We start from the raw sequence: 22,277 nt of genomic DNA on the forward strand, positions 1-22,277 counted from the left end.
TCTCCAGTGACTGATCCCAGCCCTGCCATCCAGTTGGTGTGGAGCAGTGTCACTGTATAAAAGGGCCTATAAAAGGGCACTGTGACCCCAAGAGAGGATTCCATAAAATCCTCCTTGGCTGGGCTCCTCCACTTGCTGTGAGATTCATGGATCTGGAGCAGATGTGGAGCCAGCCTTGAGTTTTCATTAGTTGTGCCAAGTTTACATGGGGAATATGTTTTAAGACAGGTGGTGTGCTACTGTACGGCACTGACTCAGGTATGTGGACTCAAACCCCAGGCCATAGTGCACTGAGTGTAATTGAGCGGAGGGGAATCAATAGCTTTTGTGAGCATTGTAATTCTGGAAAAGGGGAAGTCCTATGAAAGCCTTCTTGGAGCCTTTGTAATGTGGCTGGCACGCACAGGCAGGACCCTGTGTGCTTAAAACTTACATGGGATTCAAGAATCCTGCACTGAGAAAGGTTCTAGCCATGCTGAGGGTGCACTTTAAAGGGACGCCTTCGATGTGGGTTCACCTGGGTACCCAGGTATGAGGGAGTCGAGGAGATGAGAGAGGTTGCGGAAAAGCGCTCAACTGGAACACCAGCGTTCCCAGTGTGGGGCCCCTGTCCAGCAGCATGAACTTACCTGCCTTAGCCCTTAACAACACCTGCAATGTTCCCTGTCTGTTCTTCTTAACTGAATGACTGTCTTCCTTAGAGGTTTTTAAGGTCAGGCTTGACAAAGCCCTGGCTGGGATGATTTAACTGGGAATTGGTCCTGCTTTGAGCAGGGGGTTGGACTAGATGACCTTCTGGGGTCCCTTCCAACCCTTATATTCTATGATTCTATGATTCTTGTCCCTGGAGCCACCTAGCAGTTTGTGCCATAACTTCTGGGCTAAATTCCTTTCCCTCTGAGCCATTTCCTTCCCTCTTCTGGTTGAGGGTGAAATCTCACATGTTTTTCCCATCTCTCAGTCCAGCCTCCGCAGCTCGCCATATGCGAACTGGGGACCCAACAGCAACTGGGGAAGCCGACGCTCAAGCTGGAACAGCCTCGGAAGGGCCCCAAGCCTCAAGAAGAAGAACCAGTCTGGGGAAAGAGAGTCCTTGCTCTCTGGGGAGGGGAAAGGGAGCACGGATGATGACTCCGATGATGCCAAGTCCAGTACTGTCAGCAGAGCCACCCTGCACCGCCGGGCAGAGTCCCTGGATTACAGAAGCTCCTTGGACTTGCCTGAGCTTCTCCAGCTCCCCACCATGCGCCACTCCCTCAGCATCAACCCCCTGGCCGTGCTGCCCGCAGAGTACCAGGACTGCAATGGCAAAATGGTGCATGTGCCCAGTGAGTTCTTCCTGCGCATCGACAGCCACAAGGACGACCCCTTGGACTATGATGACGACATGGACGATGTAAGTTGCCCTGGGGATCGGGCAGCTCTGGGGGTAAGGGAGCCTTTCCCCTGTAAGGTGCTTGTTCAAATCCCGGGCAGAGTTGTTGCCACCTACTGGCTGGTGTAGATGAAAGAGTCCAGTTCCTAGTGAATTGGCATCCACTTCCCAAAGAGTTTTGTTTGCGAATAGGGGGGTTCTGTTACTGTCTGATCTATAGGCAAGGTGAAGTGTCCGGGTGATGGGCACCCACCTTTGTGAACTACAGTCCCTGGCTGTGGTTGACACCCATCTCCGGGATGCCCTCCCAAACATTATTTGTTGTGATCTCAACCAAATTTCACCCCAGGCACCCTCTGTCACAGGCTTGCTAGAAATGCAGAACCTGGTCCCCTAGGCTCCCTTGAAAGTCTGGGGCCTCTCCCTTGGGCTTGCTGTCAATTTTAGGCCCTTCCCCCAGGCTTCCTGTGAAACATGGGTCCTTTCCCAGGCATGTTCTGAAATGTGGAGCCCTTTCCCTCTGGGCTTGCCCCAATCTACCCATTCACCTTGAAATAGAGGGGGAAAACCCCCTTTCCTCTGGGCTCAGTCAGCCACACAGACCCTTCTCTAGGCTCAGTGTACTGTGAGGCTGTTGGCTCCCTGTGGAACACTGCTTTCCCCCTCCCCATCTCAGTCCCATGTGCAGAGCCCCCCTGGGTTTGCCCTGAACCACTCGCAAACTTTGGCCACCTTACAGCGAGTTTGGGCTCTCCAGGGAAGCGTCACACATCTCAGTGTACAGCCCCCTCATGCACAGCCCTCATTTTCCCGGGTTCTCTGCACCGCGAGCACTATCTTGGCTGTCAGCTCTTCTGGACCTGCAGTATCTGTTCTTCCAACTTCCAGAAAGTTCCACCTTCCAAGGAAAGAGGAAGTGACGTGTGGCATGTCCTGGCTTGGTGGGTCACCCAGAGCAGCTTGCAATGCCCTTTGCAAGAGCAGCATTAACCCAGTTGCTCTCCAGCACCAAACTGAGAGCCTTGGACATTGTTAACCCTCCACTGTGACCTCTCCAGGGCCTGATTCCTGTTTCAGGGACTTTGCTCCAGAGCTTCTGTGAAGGGAGGCTAAAGCTCAAAGGATTCCAGTCACTGCTGACACCCGGGTTGAGTTTTCAGATTGGAGTCACAACGCTGCAGTCAGCCTCATCTCCGAAAGAGAAAAACTAGCCTCATGTCAGCCAGCATGGAGGGTCAGCACATAAACCGGTGTCGATGTAATTACAGTGACGCGGTTAGGTCACTTAGGCACAACATTTTGGTATTGCAAAAAACAAAACAGGATTTTCAATACCTCTGAATAGGGGAGTTTACACCGATGCTCAAAAAATTCATAGACCCCAGGCGATTAAATTAATTAATTAATAAGCACTTAGTGCAATGCCTTGAAGCTTGGAAGTCCCTCAATCCTTATGTCTGGTGGGAAAATAAAGACACAAAATATGACTGGATTGGTTTCAAGTGCAGCGAGCAACCCCCCGCCCCCGGCTCCCGCTCACTTTGGGGGGAGTTTTGAGGGAGTAAGGACTTCAAGGTTTGGCCATGTATGTAGGGTTCATGGAAGCTTCCTTTCCTCGGGGGAGAAGGAGAGTTAGATCTTTACCATCCTGCATCAGTCCAAATCCCAGCCGCTGGTCTGAGCATCAGATTGCCCTGTAACAAGGCTTCCATTCTACCTTTGGCTGCACTTGTACAGTACATCCCATGTTGTGTGGCTCTTCTTCACTTCCCTGTGAGCCTGATGGGAGGGTAGGAAAGATGGTGTTCTGGATAGGGCATTGGACTGGGACAGGGGGAAATCTGAGCACAATTCCTGGCGTAGCCACAGGCTCCATATGGACCTCTGGCACATCACTTTACTGTGATGATGGGGGCCATATAAGGACACAGGTAGGTCTTCATTTTCACAGCCAAATTCTAACACCGCCTTTTCCAGAAACCACCTATAGAGCAAAGAATTCAGAGGGTCGCTTGAGAAGGGCAGAGGGACCCCGTGGGCTAATGAGCCAGGAAAACTAAAGAAAGGAGCAATTTCTTTGTTCTCTCCAGAGTTACTGCTACAGGATTCGTAAAGCCCTGGAGCCCTACAAACCGGAGTGGTGCAAGAATCACGAAGACTGGTCCCTCTACTTGTTTTCTCCTCAGAATCGGTAAGAAACCCCAGTTCACCGAGTGGGCTGGCAGCTGAAAACTGGGGCTTGGGAGAAGCTCATTCCATTGGGCAGGAATGGAATTCCATTGCCTTTTACCACAGGAGGGGCTGTTCCAGACTCCAGTTTTAGTCAGCCCTTCAGTAGGCAAAACTCTTCTGTGGGGAAGATCTGAGTAAGGACATCCGAAGTCAGCCCCTTGTCTGAGTAATGTTTCTGTGATAGGCAGAATCACTGGACAGGGCCGTCGACACCTTGGCAGGAAGCTGAGGTGACTTATTAATAATAATTAATTATTATTATTGTTATTTCTTGTTTATTTCATTGATAATTAGTGCAGCAAACTGTGCACAGGTCCTATCTCAGCACCCTGAGATAGTTACCATTGAAGGTTTTAAAGGAGTCTCTCAGGAAAGGAAATGCCAGTCAGAGGGGTGAGTTCCAAGCTTGCTGACCCAGACTGGCTTCTGGCCATGACCTCTTCCTTTCTGCCCCTTTTCCCCCAGGATTCGAGCGATGTGCCAGAAGGTTATAGCCCACAAGATGTTTGACCATGTGGTTCTGGTCTTCATCTTTCTCAACTGCATCACCATTGCACTGGAGAGGCCCGATATTGACCCCCACAGCATGGTGAGCATCCCCCCATCCCTTTTCCTGCACCCACAATAACTTTTCCCCAGCCACATCGGGGAAGGAACCTGTGGGATGGAGGATGCTGGGTTTCTGCTGTTTAAATGACTTGCCTCCTGCTGTTGATTTCTATTTTACAGGAGAGGATATTTCTGAGTGTCTCCAATTACATCTTCACTGCAATCTTTGTTGTTGAGATGATGGTGAAGGTAATTATGTGTCTCCACTAAACCTGCCAACCCACAATGAGGGCTGGCCTCTGTGGTCTGAGAGCTAAGATGAGCTGTATTTCACTGCACGTCAGTGTCTGTCATGTACAGCAAAAAAGCAAAAGGCATGAGGCCACAACTTAAATATCTTTCTCCTACTGGTTCTAGGTGGTGGCCCTTGGCTTCTTCTCTGGGGAAAATACCTATCTCCAAAGCAGCTGGAATGTCCTGGATGGGGTCCTGGTCTTTGTATCCATCATTGATATTATCGTCTCCATGGCGTCAGCAGGCGGGGCTAAGATTTTGGGTATCCTTCGAGTCTTAAGATTGCTGCGGACCTTGAGGCCTCTCCGGTACTTTCACACTGGGCAAAATGGATGTGTGGGGTTTGGGCTTGTCTTCATGGCAAGCTATTAGGCGTCAAGCCGTGGTGTGAATCTACAGTGGAAGTCCCAGCATACAGCTTGGCTACTGATACTTGAAAGCATAGTCAGCTGAGCCCCATTCCAGGACTTGTTGTTGCAGTGTCCACCTGGGACGTTACTGTGCAGCTAGCTGGTGTGCAGTAGATTCACACCTGGACTTGCCGCATAGTAACTTGCCATGCAGGTGAGCCCTTTGTTTTGTTTTGATGAATCATGGAGTTTGAAGGGAAAGACTTGATTCCTTAAGCTACTGAAACTCTTCTGAAGTAAAATATCCTCTTGAAGCTAGCACTCATATAGCAAGTTTCATCCATAGACCTCAAAGCACTTCACATTGTTCCTCCTTTACAGGTGGGGAAAATGAGGCATGGGTTGATGAAGTGACTTACCCACAAACAATAGGCCTTGCCTCCTGAGTCCCAGTAATCTATCCACTGGGACACACTAAAAATACTGAATTGTTTCAGTGCATTGCATGCACAGTGTCAACGGGAATCGTCATGATAGCGCATCTCACTGTATGGCATCCTTGCAAATTCATGATGAAAATGCTCTGATAGAACAAAGCTGATAATGATAGGAAAACTAATGGTTCTTTACTGGGCCATAAAAAATAATTCTCACCACAGGTGAGTGTTAACAGAAGTTGGCAACACTGATGGTTGTGAATCTGTTCTGGGATGGAAAAACAAGTAATTGCTCTAGTAGAAGGTTCTTCCAAGTTGTAAAATGTCGGTCACATTTCTGGATTAACACCAAGACAGGACCCTTCTCTGTTTCAACATCAGAGTCGAAGAAGTTATGAAAAGGGCAAGGTTGCGTTTTCATGAAGATTTCCAGGCCAGCTTTGTAGTCTCCAGCCTGGTGTACACACAGGGTTGAACCAATTTAGCTAACGGTATAATTTAAGCCACTTTAGTTAAACTGGTACAACTTCCTGTGTGGACTCTTGTATTGCTGTGAGCTTGGCTTTGATCTGTTTATCTTGCATTGATCAATTTACAGACCTAAGTTAACCCAGTATAACCAGTCTGAAACCAATATGAGTGGGTCTGCACAGTAATTTAACTAATTTGTTTTTTAAACCAATTTAAAATAAGCCAGTGCAGACAAGCCCTCAGCAGTGATGGAGAAATATCTGAGCTTTCAGTTGCTTATTATCAGACGTGACTGAACGTGAACACCAAATGGGTTTCGGTCCATCTGTTGTGTGCATACTCTCAGCACCTGTAAGGAAGACCAAAGTGACTGGTACTTTGTCTTCACCACTATCTAGAAGAGCTGATCTGGTTTGGGGCAGGAAGTGTTATCGGACTCGCACAGTGTGTATGATGAATGCCTTCCTCACGCTGCATTTTAATCATAATTTTACATATCAGGCTGGCTCCCTAATCAAAGTGACATGTTACACTGCACAACCTTACAGCCATTCCCAAGTGAGAAGGTCGCATTGGCTGAGAGTGAAATGGCAATTAAACAGGTGCTGGCAATAATTTGATAAGCTCCAGTTTCTGTAGTCCTTCTCCTGTGTGTGTATATCTAATGCCACCTGGACACAATGTAGCTGTTGGCTAGGAAGAGGAAAAGTCATGTTTTCAATATTTGAAAGAGGAATAAAGGGAATTTGTATTTTGTTTGATAGCACAGTAATAATGGGACAGGGAGAGTATAAATACTTGGGGAATTCTCATCAGCTCACTTTGCCCGTTCCCATTTTGCATCATGCCCGACAAAAACACATTCTCTTTCCCAAGAAATTTCTTTGGAAACAAGATAGGTGGCTCCAGAAACGTGCGGTCCTTAGGAAAAAGAGGCATTTGCCTCTTCCCATCACACTAGTAAGCAAGAATCAATCTGGCCGGTTCCTACATAAGCAATGGCTTTTGCATATTCGCTAATTATTTCCTAGATGGCAAAATGGTTGCATTAATGTTTTCATCTAATTTGTTTCTTCGGTACCCCAGTCTGTTTTCTGAATTTGTCTTTACTGCTGCCCTCTTAGATTGCAATCTCTTCAGAGTAGGAACCATCTCTTTGTGTATTTACAGCACCTAGCACAATGGGGCACTATCTTGGCTTGGCCTTTTTAGGCAGTACCGTATTTCACAATGGTTGAGGTGGATTCTCCATCATCAGCCATTTTAAACAGGAATGATTTGTGGGAAGTTCTACGGTCTGTGTCATGCAGGAGCTCAGACTGGATGACCACAATGGTCCCTTCTGGCCTTGGAACCTATGAAGAGTAATGGAAATGAGGGCACAAATGATGTATGAACAAATATAAGGGACAGAATTGGGAAGAATTAGTTCCTGTCAAGGTTCCTCCCCCACTCTGAACTCTAGGGTACAGATGTGGGGACCTGCATGAAAAACCTCCTAAGCTTATCTTTACCAGCTTAGGTCAAAACTTCCCCAAGGTACAAAATATTCCACCCGTCGTCCTTGGATTGGCCGCTACCACCACCAAACTAATACTGGTTACTGGGGAAGAGCTGTTTGGACGCGTCTTTCCCCCCAAAATACTTCCCAAAACCTTGCACCCCACTTCCTGGACAAGGTTTGGTAAAAAGCCTCACCAATTTGCCTAGGTGATTACAGACCCAGACCCTTGGATCTGAGAACAATGAAAAAGCATTCAGTTTTCTTACAAGAAGACTTTTAATAAAAATAGAAGTAAATAGAAATGAAGAAATCCCCCCTGTACAATCAGGATGGTAGATATCTTACAGGGTAATTAGATTCAAAAACATAGAGAACCCCTCTAGGCAAAACCTTAAGTTACAAAAAAGATACACAGACAGAAATAGTTATTCTATTCAGCACAATTCTTTTCTCAGCCATTTAAAGAAATCATAATCTAACACATACCTAGCTAGATTACTTACTAAAAGTTCTAAGACTCCATTCCTGGTCTATCCCCGACAAAGACAGACTATAGACAGACACACAGACCCTTTGTTTCTCTCCCTCCTCCCAGCTTTTGAAAGTATCTTGTCTCCTCATTGGTCATTTTGGTCAGGTGCCAGCGAGGTTACCTTTAGCTGCTTAACCCTTTACAGGTGAGAGGAGCTTTCCCCTGGCCAGGAGGGATTTCAAAGGGGTTTACCCTTCCCTTTATATTTATGACAGTTCCAGAGAATAATTCAACCTGCTGTATTCACAAAGAGCCCATGATTGAGCCTATTCGACATTGGTGAGGCCTCATCTGGAGTACTGTGTCCAGTTTTGGGCCCCACACTTCAAGAAGGATGTGGATAAATTGGAGAGAGTCCAGCGAAGGGCAACAAATATGATTAGGGATCTGGAACACATGAGTTATGAGGAGAGGCTGAGGGAGCTGGGATTGTTTAGCCTGCAGAAGAGAAGAATGAGGGTGGATTTGATAGCTGCTTTCAACTACCTGAAAGGGGGTTCCAAAGAGGATGGCTCTAGACTGTTCTCAATGGTAGCAGATGACAGAACGAGGAGTAATGGTCTCAAGCTGCAGTGGGGGAGGTTTAGATTGGATATTAGGAAAAACTTTTTCACTAAGAGGGTGGTGAAACACTGGAATGCGTTACCTAGGGAGGTGGTAGAATCTCCTTCCTTAGAGGTTTTTAAGGTCAGGCTTGACAAAGCCCTGGCTGGGATGATTTAACTGGGAATTGGTCCTGCTTCGAGCAGGGGGTTGGACTAGATGACCTTCTGGGGTCCCTTCCAACCCTGATATTCTATGATTCTATGATTCTATGATTGACTCTGGTGTTACTTACATAAGTCTTGTGCACTGTTATTCCAGAGACTATTCAGTTTCTCTGTCACATTATTCATTACTAGTTTGAGAGAACAAGAAGTTACTTAAACACTTCTCACTTAGAGGAAGTATAAACCGTCTGATGTTACCTATTGACTGGGTAGCCCCAGGCTTACAACATCTACCTTTTATCCTCTATCCCTTCCTCACACATCTCTACTTGCCTAGATTATCAGCCTCCTGGGCATTAAAGTGTTAACTTAGCCATGCAAAATGAAGCTACCAACAAGGATCCTGCACCACCCTCTTAAAAAGCTTTGACATTTTTCAACTGAAACATGCAGCCTCCTGGAAAAACTCCCTGGGGTTTGTGGTGCTGTTTGGGCACAAACGCATTTCTCAGACCCACCCAGGAGATCCTTTCTCTAGTCACTCACATGGAAAAGAAAAACATCCAAACTTTCTGTGCTGCTATAAACCATGCCTCTGGATCCACTACTGGGCTCCTCTGCAAATAGAAGGCAATCAGTGCTGCTCATTAATTTTGTTACGGACCTGTCGACCACAAATCCCTTTTGTCTCTGAGTCAGTTCCCGGACCGTTTAGGTAGGAAACAACCCCCCTTGTATGATAAAATACTCCTCCCCTTTATAAATGGCATCTTGTGGTTCAATCTTTCAAAAGGTGCTGAGCACCATCGGCCCAAGGCAGCAAAGCACTTAAGCCTGTGCTTAACTAAGTGCTTGAATGGTCCCACTGACAGAAAGTTGAACATGTGCTTAAGTGCGTGGCTGGAATGGGGCCAGGGTGCTCAGCAGGATTGAGCCTTGGTTCATTAGCCTTCCTGAGCACTTCCAAAGATGGGGCATCTGAGTAACTTACAAAGTAGGTGTGTTCTAAAGGCCTGAGCCCAAGAGCACGAGACACAGCTGCAGTGCTCTTCAGAAGTCCACCACAAACGGCCTCTCTCAGTGGCCTCACTTAACCACCCTGTGCTGGAGTTTCTCCATCTATAAATGGAGGCTAAGGCTTGCTTTCCAGCACTGCTGTGAGTTACTGTCTATACGCTGCTAGAAAGATTTTACATGCTTGGTATTTGGGGGCAAAGTTCAGGCTTGGTATAAGGCCACTGAACACAACATCTGCCATTCCAGATCAGACCAGTGGTTCAGTACCCTGTCTCTGATGGTGGCCAGTATTTCAGAGGAAGGTGCTAGAAACCCTTTAGTGGACAACTGTGAGAGAGTCCAGCGGAGGGCAACGAAAATGATTAGGGGGCTAGGGCACATGATTTACGAGGAGACGCTGAGGGAACTGGGCTTGTTTAGTCTGCAGAAGAGAAGAGTGGGGGGGAGATTTGATAGCAGCCTTCAACTACATGAAGGGGGGTTCCAAAGAGGATGGAGTTTGGCTGGTCTCAGTGGTGGCAGACGACAGAACAAGGAGCAATGGTCTAAAGTTGCAGTGGGGGAGGTCTAGGTTGGATATTAGGAAACACTATTTTGCTAGGAGGGTGGTGAAGCACTGGAATGGGTTACCTACGAAGGTGGTGGAATCTCCATCCTTAGAGGTTTTTAAGGCCCGGCTTGACACAGCCCTGGCTGGTATAATTTAGTTGGCGTTAGTCCTGCTTTGAGCAGGAGATAGGACTAGGTGACCTCCTGAGGTCTCTTCCAACCCTAATCTTCTATGATTCTATGAAACAACCTGCCAATAGGAGATACTCCGTCCTAATCTTCATCAGCTAGTGAGACTGGCTTGTGCCCTGCAGCAGGAGAGTTTATATCCCTTATACATTTTTATCCTATCTAATGTAACTGTGAATGTTCTCATTGTCTATATAAATGTCTAATCAGCTGAGGCCTTGCTACACATTTGATTTCAGTGAAATCTTGTGGTAGACAGTCCCACAGGTTTAATTATGTGTTGTGTAAACTAAGTACTTCCTTTTTGGTTTTCAATTTCAACTTCACCCCCTCTCTGTCTGTTATGAGAGGGTAAATTGGAGCATGCAACTGACTCTATACCCAGGGCACCATGCATAATGTTGTTCTGCAGCCTCGTTATTTTTTTAATTGCCGCACAACTGTATTCTAAGTTGTTATTTAAAAATAAAGGCCTGATTCTCATCTACACTAAGGCCCTTTAAAGTACACTTGCACGCTTTTTAAGGCCCCTTAACGGGACAAGAATGGTGAGAGGTGGCCGTAGTGTAAATGAACACCAGGCCCGATGTTTCCAGCTCTCACAAGTGCAAAGAGAACTTTCAAAGTTTGAGCCAAATGCAGCCGATGCAGAGACATCTGCCTGAGTGTGCGAAGAACCTTAAATACTAGCTCTGAGAGAAGGGCAGGTCCGTGAACACTTATCTGTTTCACAGGGGTGTGGTGAGGCTTAATTAATTAACACCTGTACAGCGCTTTGAAATCAATTGATGAAAGGAGCTATAGAATAGTATAGCGTAACATCCTATATGGTAGGGTACCATACCAATACGTATGGGGGGTAAAGAAGGGTTATATCAGCCTGACTGCCCCCAAGGAGCAGGAGGAAGAATAAAGATGGGATAAATGGGGGTTAGACTAGATGGCCCTGGTGGTCCCTTCTAATTCTGTGGTTGTATGAGTCTAGGATGAGTGCCAAGCTTTTTTCTGCTGTTTTTTTCCCCAGAGTCATCAGCAGAGCCCCAGGTCTAAAACTGGTGGTGGAGACCTTGATATCATCCCTGAGGCCTATTGGAAATATTGTGCTTATCTGCTGTGCTTTCTTCATTATCTTCGGGATCTTAGGGGTTCAGGTAAGACTCTCCCTCTGTAACCAAGCACTCATTCAGAAAGTCCCTTCTTGTCCCAACAAGACAGTCCCTTCTTGTCCCAACAAGACAGAGAGGTCATTCAGAATAGGCTTTCCCCTGCTGGGTGAGGCAAGCCACTCCGATCCCTCCAGGGATGCGAAATCCTCTTAACCCAGCAGAGGGGCTTCAGGCTTTGTGCCTGAAGAGGGGTACCTCAGCTGCAGGGACAAGGGAAGGAATCCCAAATTCCAACCAAGGCAAGCAATGATCTGTCCTTGGAACAGAACAAAGTGCCCACGCCAGGCTTCCCAAGATACTTTTCCCCCCCTTCCTCTTCAATTTCAGCTTTTTAAGGGCAAGTTCTACTACTGCGAAGGACCAGACACCAAAAACATCTCCACTAAAGCCGACTGCACTAGCGTGCACTACAGATGGGTCCGGCGGAAGTACAACTTCGACAATTTAGGGCAGGTAAAGTAGTTCTTGTTCCGAGAGGTTTCTGTGTCATTGTCTGATGGGCTCTTCCGAATGTGTCCCGCTCCAGCACTGAACTTCCAGCCATCTCATCATCAGGTCCCCCGTTTAGGTTTCGTTTATTTAAAGGTTTAACAAAACCCAGGAGCTGAGAGTCTGGTCCCATTACTCGCACTGAGTAGTGCCATTACTTCAGGTCACCACTCCTCATTTGGGGGGAGGGATAGCTCAGTGGTTTGAGCATTGGCCTGCTAAACCCAGGGTTGTGAGTTCAATCCTTTAGGGGGCTGTTAAGTTGATCTGGGGCAAAAAATGGGGATTGGTCCTGCTTTGAGCAGGGGGTTGGACTAGATGATCTCCTGAGGTCCCTTCCAACCCTGAGATTCTGTGATTCTGTGTAAGGTACTGTTCAGCAGGAATAAGGGGATTGCAATCTGGCCCTCAGTGTGAAATAATACCTTGTTCTTGTTGTTGTTTTTAAATTTAATCAGATTTTTATGTGTTTCAGTGGCATGTACAAAATAAATAACAGCACTGAGCAAAACTACACCTAACCCACAGGCCAGTTTGTGTTATGTAGGCCCTGGTGGGATCCACAGAGGATGTGAGGCTGTTCCACCTGTAGGCTCTTTAATTCAAGCATTAGCAGTTGATGCTTTAGCTCTCTGGAGGTCCCTGATTCAGTCCCCACTGTGTTGAGCCAGATGATGGCTGTGACATGCTCTGAGCTATGCTGCTGATTGTCACAATCAATAGCATGACCTCACATTTTCACGCATGCAGCATTGCTAACTCTTGTGATTTTATCGTGAGTCTTGTTCTGGAACTGCCATCCAATGGGAACAGTGGGGACAAACAACCTCACTCGCTTCAAGAGGGCACTTGACAAAATTATGAATGGGATTATATTACAGGGTTGCCTGTAATTGGAGGGGACTGTGCTCCGTGACTCAGGGGTCCCTTCCAGTCTGATATCCTGTGGTCCTGTTTTTTTCCCTTAAAGCCCCAGCACCTAGAGTCAGTTAATTGTGTGAGAATCTCACCTTTCATTTTTTAGAATAATTAGTTTCTAACCTTCTTCGTGTTTGCAAAGAAAAACTTGAAAAAAGTTACCCCCTCCAAATTTTTGTGCATTTGGTCTTGGCGATGCTGCCAATGTAGCTGAGCAGAACCTGTGTTATAAGTACGTGAATTAATCTGGGTGGAACTAAAAAGGAAGCTAACCAGTCAGCTTTTGTTGTCCAAGCTCCATTAAAACCAAAACCAAGCTCCATCAAAACCAGCAAAAACCAAACCAATAGCTTAAATGGTTAAAATCACAGTAAATTCCATTTGAAAAAATTATCTCCATTGTGTTATGAATTATGAATTGTTTTAGCAGGTCATTTGACTCTTCTTGGTTTGTATGCCCTCTTTGAGGCTTGAAATTCATTGTCTTCCCAAATCAATGTCCTCTACGAATGTTGATTGTTTTTCTCCCCTATGTACTTAAGGCAGAGGAAACTGACATGACTAAGTCATTCTGCCATTTCTCTTTGGTTCCTGTGGCCCTACCTTTCCACTGCTAGTCTGAGAAACTCAAAGAGCAAATGAGTCCACCCCTTCCTCCCTTAAAAAGACCAAAGGGAGGTGAATAGCAGCAGGGCTGATCTTTATATTATTGCTTTTCCTTGCAGGCTCTGATGTCCTTGTTTGTACTCTCATCCAAAGACGGCTGGGTGAACATCATGTATAATGGCCTGGATGCTGTGGGCATTGACCAGCAGGTAGAAACAAAAGACCTCAAAAAGTTTTACAAGTTTAGTGTTCGTGGTCTGGATCACTGTGCACAGATCACAGCTGTTAATGGAACTGAGTAACCCCCACAGGCGCTCTGCTCTGGCGCCGATTCCAGTAGGGGGGCTCCAAAGCAGCAGCATGGACCTGAACAGCCTGGGAACCACAGCTGAGCACTGACGAGCACTTCAATCAGGGCTCAGTTGTCCCCTGGATGCCATCTGGGTGTGATGGGTGTAATGGGGCCCTAGTTCAGCAGATGTCTCCAGAAGGAATTCTGGGAATCTCAGCTGGAATTCTTCCTAGAGGTCCCAACCTCCCCAGCATGGCAGCTACCCATCCCTTTAAAAAGCTACAGCACACTCCCCACGCTATGCCTGGACAGGTTGGGTGCCTGGCCCCACCATCACCGCAACCTTCCGTACCCTCTTTCAGGCCCTGAGTGTCCATGGAGCCACGAAGAGGGAGCAGGGTCTACGTCCTCCAGTGGGACTCTGGGCAGCCCCTATGCAGCAAGGTGGGGAAGGATGCTCTTTGTGTACCTCTGCAGGGGCTGATCAGAATCTTGCTCTTACTCAGAAATGGTTGCAGTGGCCCATGTAGTGCAACTTTTGCCAGTGACATGGAGCCCGTCAAAATGGGCATGTTTTTCACACATGAATATGCAGAAGATAGAACCCACTGCCCACAGGCAGCTCTGAGTTAGCCCTCTTCCTCCCTCGGCATCACTGACCTGCTGAAGAAAACACCAGGAGGTGAAAGCTACAAATCATGTCCTAAGGACGGATACCTTGGGACCAAAACACCAGCTCCAAGGGGCTCTGAAAACATGTACCATTTCACTGTTGCTTTAAGGAATGCATGGTGAACATGAATGTATTTACATGAAATAGAAAATAATTGGGGATGTTAAAAAGAGGTGCTACCAAATTTGGGTGTTGGGAGGCTTAAAGCATTAGCAAAATTCTCTCGAGATCCTTTGGTGAATGGTACCATGTTGTAACAGCGATAACCCTTTGTACTTAGCATCTGCAGTGCCCAAGGATCTCAGAACAATGGACAAACATCAGCTAAGCATTAATGCCCCCATGCAAATCATAAATTTGAGCCTCTCTTCAATTAAAACTATTTCCATGCCAAAAATTGTGATCTTGCGAGGAATTTTTTTTTTTCCAGCCAAATTATGGTTTTCACAAAAGAAGGTAAAATTTCAACAGGGGAGAAAATGGGTGAAAGGAAAACTTGCGGAGAAACAGCCTATGGGTTCTCCAAGCCCTATTCTCCTACCCATGGGAATCCACCACTGGCTTCCCACTGCTGCTGGACACTTGATATGTCTGTTTTACAATGACCCACACTTTTCTCCTCTTCTCTCTTGCCCTCTCCTGCCTCCCATCTCTCAGCCCGTCCAGAACCACAACCCGTGGATGCTTCTCTACTTCATCTCCTTCCTGCTCATCGTCAGCTTTTTCGTGCTCAACATGTTCGTGGGGGTGGTGGTGGAGAATTTCCACAAGTGTCGGCAGCACCAGGAGGCAGAAGAGGCCCGTCGGCGGGAGGAGAAGCGGCTGAGGCGCCTGGAGAAAAAGCGCAGGAGTAAGGAGCTATACATGTCTGGTCGGTAGACTGCGTTACAAACCAAAATCTTTCTGAGCCCTGCCTGCTTCCAAAGCAAGACTTTCATTTTCCTTTGGTTTGGTTGACATGGGACTAAAAAGGCCGCGTTGTTTATTTACTACTTTGGCGACGCCTTAAGTCTCAGGGCTACACATTCCCTAGAAGTGTCCTCTATGAGCTCGACAAATGTTGCCCGTTTATGTAGATGGTAGGCAGAGTAAAGGCCGGCAAGCCTGGAAAGCAGAGTCCTATCTGAATTATTAGTGAGCCCCTCAAGACATGATTCTTACATTATCTTCAGGAAGCGTGAAGAAGGCCATTGGGCGAGAGAGGGATGTACTGAGTAAACATGAGCGATGTTTGCCACGTATGCGAAGACAACTCACAAAGGCATCCCAGTGCCCTGGGGCTTAAAGTGTCGCCTGCATTTTTAAATTACGATGGTGGTGGTTTGATTTTTTTTTTCCTTAGATCAAATAGTTGCAATGCTTTTTAGGATCTCGGTGCATGGCCCCGCATGCCACGCACATGCTGCATGAGGGCATGAGCAAAACAGGCATGGGGAGAGGAACGGAGCCCCAGTGCAGGGAAGCTGAGACAAGTCTTCTTGAATGAAGACCATTAGACAGGATGCTTGCCTAGCCACCTATTGCAAGAGACCTTTAGCACAGAGCAATGATGTAGGTGTGGACAGGCCTTCTAACGACGTTGGATGGAAACAGTGGCCACTGGAGAGTCATTAGGGACCTACATAGCTTTGATAAGTTCTGACCATGGATTTCTTTTAGGGATGGCCAAACCAGACCAGAGAACATCAGAACCTGCCTGAGTCTTTGCCCATCTCTAGAACTGAATCTTCTTGAAAGATCCCAAAAGTTTCAGCTCATTTTTCCTGTCATAATTTTTCACTTTCACTGTCCCTGCCAGGTTCCAGCTGCGAGTAGGAAATAGCAGGGAGTTGTTTGGGTAGTCCCAGCTGCAGGAAGCACTAGAAATGTCCCCAAGAACCTGTCACACACGATTCCCAGCCACACTGGCAGACTCAAGAAGACTCGTTTTGAGCTGGTTGAAATTTGTCAGACGTGAGTGGAGGGATACGCCCCAAGCTGCAATTTCTTAGTGGAGCACAGACGGATCTAAGAGGCAAGGTGCTTTCAACTCCACCAGGCTCACTAGCACTTTGTCACGTGGATTGTAACCTTATCATTCTGCTGCCTCACATAACCTCCTGCAATGGCTGAGTGCCCCTTAATGACAAACTGCTAGCAATCTCCTAAAACATAGAGCAATAGGCATCCATTTTCAGCAGGGAGAGCTGCTGTTAAATCAAAAAGTCATGCCTCTGCTGTAATGACATGGCAAGCAGGCAGCTGTGCTAATTGAAACCTCAACCCCAACTAGTTTCCTCCTTCTATCCCTGAATCTGATCTGCACTTGATCCAGAAGGCGGTCTGCCTACATCTCCAGCAATAATTTCCACTTTCCCCATTGTCTCTCTAGTAATTTGTCACAGGAGGCTTCCGCGCGAAATAGCTCCACAGTGAACTCGTGCTGGGCCTTAATCAATGGCAGATTGACCTGAAACCAAAGCCAGGGCTGCATGCTTTGGATTTGTAGCTAGTCATGGGTCAAGTGGCGTGGCTAAAATAAAATCCAGCCCAGCTCAAACCTTTATTACAGCCCCAAATGCCAACTGCGCCTCTTCTGAGATCTGAAAAAGTTCAAAAGCAATCCAGCTTTTCTTTACCTTTCTTATTCATGCGTCTGAGCTTCCAGGTTCAAGCTGGGGTTGGAAGCGGACACCTGGGGATCCCAGAAGGCTGTTCTTGCAGTATTTGTAGCATAACAGGTGAAGTAGATGATAAAGTGTTGGGAGACAGGCAGCTTCCATGAGACTTCCAACCCAGGAGGCTCGGAGAACTCAGCTAAGCATCCAAAGCTCACTGAGGTCACTGGGAGACTTACCAGTACCTTCAATGGGCTTTCAGATCAGGCCACCAAACTCCCGAGTTTTAGAGGTTGCTGCTCATGCTATGGGGCCAGGTCCTGGGAGCGAACAAATATGTACAACTCCCATTGAAGTCACCTGCAGTGCAGCTCCTCTCCCAGAAAGTCACCTGCACCACCCAAAGAAATCAGTGCCACTCCAGATTTAGCCCACTGTATTTTGCAATTTACTGCAAGAAATCTTTGAGTCCAAGAACACACCCAGTAGGATTGCCAGTCCACGTGCAAATACAGCCAGCTGTTTCCCAAAGAAATCCATAAATAATCAAATGTACCTCCCTGTATGATGTTCAGGAAGATAAACTTCAGCTAAAGGAAGATGAAGTTAGGAAAAAGCAGATATTCCCTTTGTAATTGTCTCCTCCTAGACACTATATAATTATCTTTAGCAGGCTGAGAGACTCTGGAGATAAGGCCACCTACCTTTAAACTCTGAGATTAAGGTCTGATGTGTAATGAGTTTGGTCTCAGCGCTGTTCCCATTGGAGAAGAGTCTATGTCATGAAACTTCTATGGCACAATGGGCAGCAGAGAGCTTCTTATGCTCTAGGAATTATTTTGGGGAAGTTCTGTGGCCTGTACTATACAGGAGGTCAGACTAGGTGGTCCCTTCTGGCCTTAGACTCTATGAATCTGAAAGTTGAATCACCTCCTTGCTCCAGAGGGTATGGTTCTGCTAAGTCATTGTTAATGTACTAGCAAAGTAATATGGGGTGTGATCACCCCACTGTTTCCTAACTCTACCTGGCCTCTGGATTTGGGGGTTTTAGCTTCAATTCCTGCTAGCTCCATAATCATGAGGAGGACGGACAGTTCACCTATGTTTGCAGTTAGTTTTTGGAAGGCTGACCGTGTATTTTCCTCGCTAGTAATGTCTCTGTTCTCACACATAGCTTACCTCCTGCGGGGCAGTCACTCATGCAAACTGACATGAGCTTGAAAACAAATGTGGCTGTGGAATGGGCGGCAGTTTGGGAAACCACAGAATCCATGTTAAATTTGTGCAGCTGGATGCCTCTCTCTCTTTCAAGATGCAGAGAAGACTCGGCCCTTTCCCAACAGCAGCTGAAGAATTATTAAGGACTTTGAGTTTCCCTTTTAAGTATGTGCAGCTCTGTACTGCGTGGCGAAAAGTATTGGACTGAAATCCCTAGGGACTCATGGCCAGACCAAGCCTCACAGTAGGAGTACAGAACAAAACAAGTTTCACCTACACTTTCCCACCAGCATGCATCGACCCTGACCTAGACACAGCACATTCGGGGGTAAGAGGGAAGTTTAGCCTCCAGGCCCATTCCAATCATTCAGCTCTCTGCTGAGATGCCAGAATGGGGTTGGGTTTTTTGTGAGGGGCACAATTCTCCATTAGGAACTGGCTTGAGACCCACCAAACTCATTTCACAGGGCCTACTACACAATCATCTGATCTCAGCAACTTGCAGTCAGTATTGGCTCAGGCTGGATTCGTTAGGACCCCCTAGAAGTCAAAGCCAAATCATCTGAACCAGGCTGTGGCTCCCAAAGTTCACTTGAGGCTCCCTCAATAGATACTCACTAGAACATAAGAACGGCCATCCTGGGTCAGACCAATGGTCCATCTCACCCAGTGTCCTGTCTTCTTATTGAGGCCTATGCCAGATGCTTCATGGGGAATGAACAGCACAGGGCAATTATCAAGTGATCCACCCCCTGGAAGTCAGAAGCTTAACCATCTTGGCTAATAGCCATATTGATGGACCTAATCTCCATGAATTTATCTAATTTTTCCTTTGTACCTGGTTATACTTTTGGCCTTCACAACATCTGGATCCACAGACTGACTGTGTGTTATGTGAAGAAGTACTTCCCTTTGTTTGTTGTAAAGCTGCTGCCTGTTAATTTCATTGGGTGACCCCTGGTTCTTGTGTTATGTGAAGGGGTAAATAACACTTCCCTATTCACTTTCTCCACACCTCCTGCTTCAAAACATCAATTCCTTTATTCCTACCCTTGGAAACAGAGATCCTGCAAGGTCCTGAAGCCCCCTCAACTCCCAGTGGGAGTTTGGGTTGCTCAGCATTTCCCGGGTGGCCCTTGGCAGCTCACACGGTTGGTCCAGAAGAAGCCTCCAAACCGTAACAGGTGGAACTTGTAAGCAAAGAGCAGAACTCACCAGTAGTCTGTAGAGAAAATGGACTACAGCATGGGCAAATGAGAACTATCCTAATTATAGGTGGTTGCTGTGTCTGGTGGTGGGTTAGGTTGATAACAGGTTGTCCCTGGCTCACTGCTCTGAGGCCGAGCAGAGCCAGTCCCTGTCTACGTGAAGGACGCTGTTGAGTTGCTTTCCCAGAGAACTCCACACCTCATCTTAATTCATATAGAAGCCTGGAAAGGCCAGCAAGGAAAGAGCCTAGGAGGTATTTCTAGACTGAGAGCCCAGGCGTTGCACAGATGTGGAGTGTAACATTTCCATCAAGCGTGCGCAGTGAGGAAGACAGCTCTCTGGAAGGGAATCAAGGCAGATGTAGCAGGCAAGTTGAGCCTAAGTGTTTCATCACATGCAGGGCCTACAAGAGCTTACCTCAGATCTGCTCATTCTCGTGCGTGTGCTTGGAGAATCCCTTCTTGACCGTGTTCGGAATGGCAAGCTTTGGCTCGGGAAATGTTTTTTAACCAAGTGAAATCAAACAACGGTCACTTTTTAAATTATTGTTTAAATTTAAACTCTGATCTAAACAACATGGGTGGGATTTTTGGCTCCTTTGGTTAATTTAGAAGACTATGGGCTTGGCTCAAAATGTGGCAGACTCAGAAAGATGTGAAGTGTGGCTGGTGCCGTGTTGACTTTCTGTGTGTGTACGTGACGTACCGTGCCTGTGAGGTGACGCAGTGACCATCTTGGCCTGCACAATGCTGTGTGCTGTTGCCGTTTTGTACCAGGAGGGTGGGGCGGAAAGGAGAAAATGGGTGGCTTGGCGTTGGAAGGAAGGTGTACGGCAAAACCATCCATGCTGGCGAGGCAGCACAAGACCAAGTCAAGAGGGTTCAGCAGCCAGCCACAGCTTCCCCTGGGGCACAGCTGGGCTGCAGGGGCTGCAAAAACAGGAAGAGTATAAGAAGCATTGAGATGTATCCTCTTCCCAGGAGGCCAAGGGGTGACACACGTAACATACTGTGAGCAGCAAAAGGAGGCTGTAGCTGGCAAAAATACAGTCTGGCCACCTGTCTGTCTGTCTGACTAGCTTCTGACGTGTGTCTGTGTCTAGTTCTCTGTCTGTGTATGTCGAGCAACCCATATGTTGTGTGTCTTTAAGTGCCTGTGTATATGTACATAGGGATGTGTGTGTACACAAATGTAAGGTGTAAGCACAGCAGGCTTTTGCCTGCGTCTGGGAAACAATTAGCAGTCTGGGAGGGGCAGCTTGCTGACAGCCTGCCTATGGCACAGACAGAGCTGGCTCTATGGGTGAATGTTAGATAATTATTGACTAGCTCCCCACACTGTCTGAGTGCAACATCTGCCAAGGGTGACAATAGTTTGGAGACTGTGTACCATTGCTACAGATCCTGCCCATACATTGCCACACCCCAGAAGGGGTTGCGTGAACCCAAGGCCCAGCACTTTGTTCCTGTGCCGAACACCCCTCCGCCCCAAGCCAGTGGGGATTTGGACGCAAGATGGTCTCTTTTCTTCTCCCCAGACCCCTTACCCTTCCCCCTCGTGATGAGGCGCCCCCATCAATCTCTTGCTGCCTTCTCTATCTATCTAATCCCCTGCACTCCTCCCCAGTCCTTTTGGAGCTGGCCCTCTGCCTGTGAAATGCCAGCAACCAAGCACTCCCCTGGTCCCCGTTGAACATCGGCAATGGTGGCCTGCTGCCTGCCTCGCTTCCTCACCTGGCCGCCCTGTTGCACGCAGCCCGGCTGGGATCTCCCTCAGCTAGGCTGGGCTGCGGAGATTCGGCAGACAGTCTCTTTGCCTCCCCCCTTGCTATTCCCACAGCAGATCCCAGCCGGGGATGGGCGGACGCAGGGTCATGATACCTTCCCTCCAGCCAGCTGAGCCAGGGCTCTAGGCACCACGCCCCCTCTAGCTACAACGCACCTTCAGCTAGTGGGGCATCCTACCCCTATCCAGCAGCCTCCCCAACCCTTCCTAGTGTTAGAGTGCATGGGGGAGTGGGAGGATGCTGGGGCAGCTGGTTGCTGGCAGGGATTGTGGGGGAGATAGACAGCTGGATTGCCCCTCTCCTCCCCTTTCACTGCTCCCTACCCAGCCCCCCATGCCAGGGCGGGAGTTGAGTTAATGGCTGGCAGGAGGGGAGCGCCATTCCTCCCCCTTGCCCCAGCACCTTAACAAAAAACTTCCTCCTGTGACCAGTGTCACGCGAGAAGCACCTCGTGACTTGGCAGCGGGGCTAGTGGGTCTTGTGGAGGCAACATTCCCAGTGAGATCAATGGGCGCTGGGCCTGACCGAGGTGCAGCAGCGACTGCAGGGACTGGCCGGTGATGGTTTGTATGCAGCATACTCAGCTGTGAGAGGCTGATATTGACTGAGAGAGTGCCAGGCAGGCAGTGATTGATATTTAATGAGTTTATTGTAAGCAGGAGAGAAAGAGATTTAGAATTCAGGACCACCAAGTCCTGCACACAGCTGGTCTGCCAGACATTGTTGCCCTTGTCCGCTCTCTCCCCCGTTATTTCTGTGCCCGTGTTACATCTTGTGTTACATTAGTGTCTTCCTGTTTATTTGTGCAGCGCCTAACACAACGTGGCCCCAGTCCTGACTTGGGCTGCTGGGCATCACTGTCATATAACTAATACTAAGTGTGAATGAGCTCTTAGGTATCTTTGCATACAAGTGACGCTGGTGGACTGGGGGTCAGGAGACCTGGATTCTAGCTTTACCTCTGCCACTGTTGCTGTATAACCTTGGGTTAGTCACTTTCTTCTCTGTGCCTCTGTTTCTCTGCCTGTGATTGTGGGGAAACAGATGCCACCCTTTATAAAGTTCTTTGAGATCTATGGACTAAAGGCACTACTTAAGTGTTAAATATAATCAT

General features: G+C 47.6%; 1 protein-coding gene across 3 annotated transcripts in view; it reads left to right on the top strand.

Annotated features, from left to right (window-relative positions):
- Nucleotides 1-22,277, top strand: part of CACNA1H (calcium voltage-gated channel subunit alpha1 H) — a 208,316-nt gene that overhangs the window by 141,843 nt on the left and 44,196 nt on the right. For 2 of the 3 annotated variants that reach the window (XM_048866479.2, XM_048866482.2), the window contains exons 15-23: nucleotides 962-1,396; nucleotides 3,466-3,566; nucleotides 4,073-4,196; nucleotides 4,337-4,405; nucleotides 4,574-4,758; nucleotides 11,234-11,360; nucleotides 11,703-11,828; nucleotides 13,508-13,597; nucleotides 15,011-15,224. In XM_048866479.2, the coding sequence (XP_048722436.2) occupies nucleotides 962-1,396; nucleotides 3,466-3,566; nucleotides 4,073-4,196; nucleotides 4,337-4,405; nucleotides 4,574-4,758; nucleotides 11,234-11,360; nucleotides 11,703-11,828; nucleotides 13,508-13,597; nucleotides 15,011-15,224 (1,471 nt within the window). The remainder of the gene's footprint in view (nucleotides 1-961; nucleotides 1,397-3,465; nucleotides 3,567-4,072; nucleotides 4,197-4,336; nucleotides 4,406-4,573; nucleotides 4,759-11,233; nucleotides 11,361-11,702; nucleotides 11,829-13,507; nucleotides 13,598-15,010; nucleotides 15,225-22,277) is intronic. The other variant, XM_048866481.2, reaches the window with a different exon arrangement.

Source organism: Caretta caretta, chromosome 10 (genome assembly GCF_965140235.1).
Source record: "Caretta caretta isolate rCarCar2 chromosome 10, rCarCar1.hap1, whole genome shotgun sequence".
NCBI classification, from domain to species: domain Eukaryota; kingdom Metazoa; phylum Chordata; order Testudines; family Cheloniidae; genus Caretta; species Caretta caretta.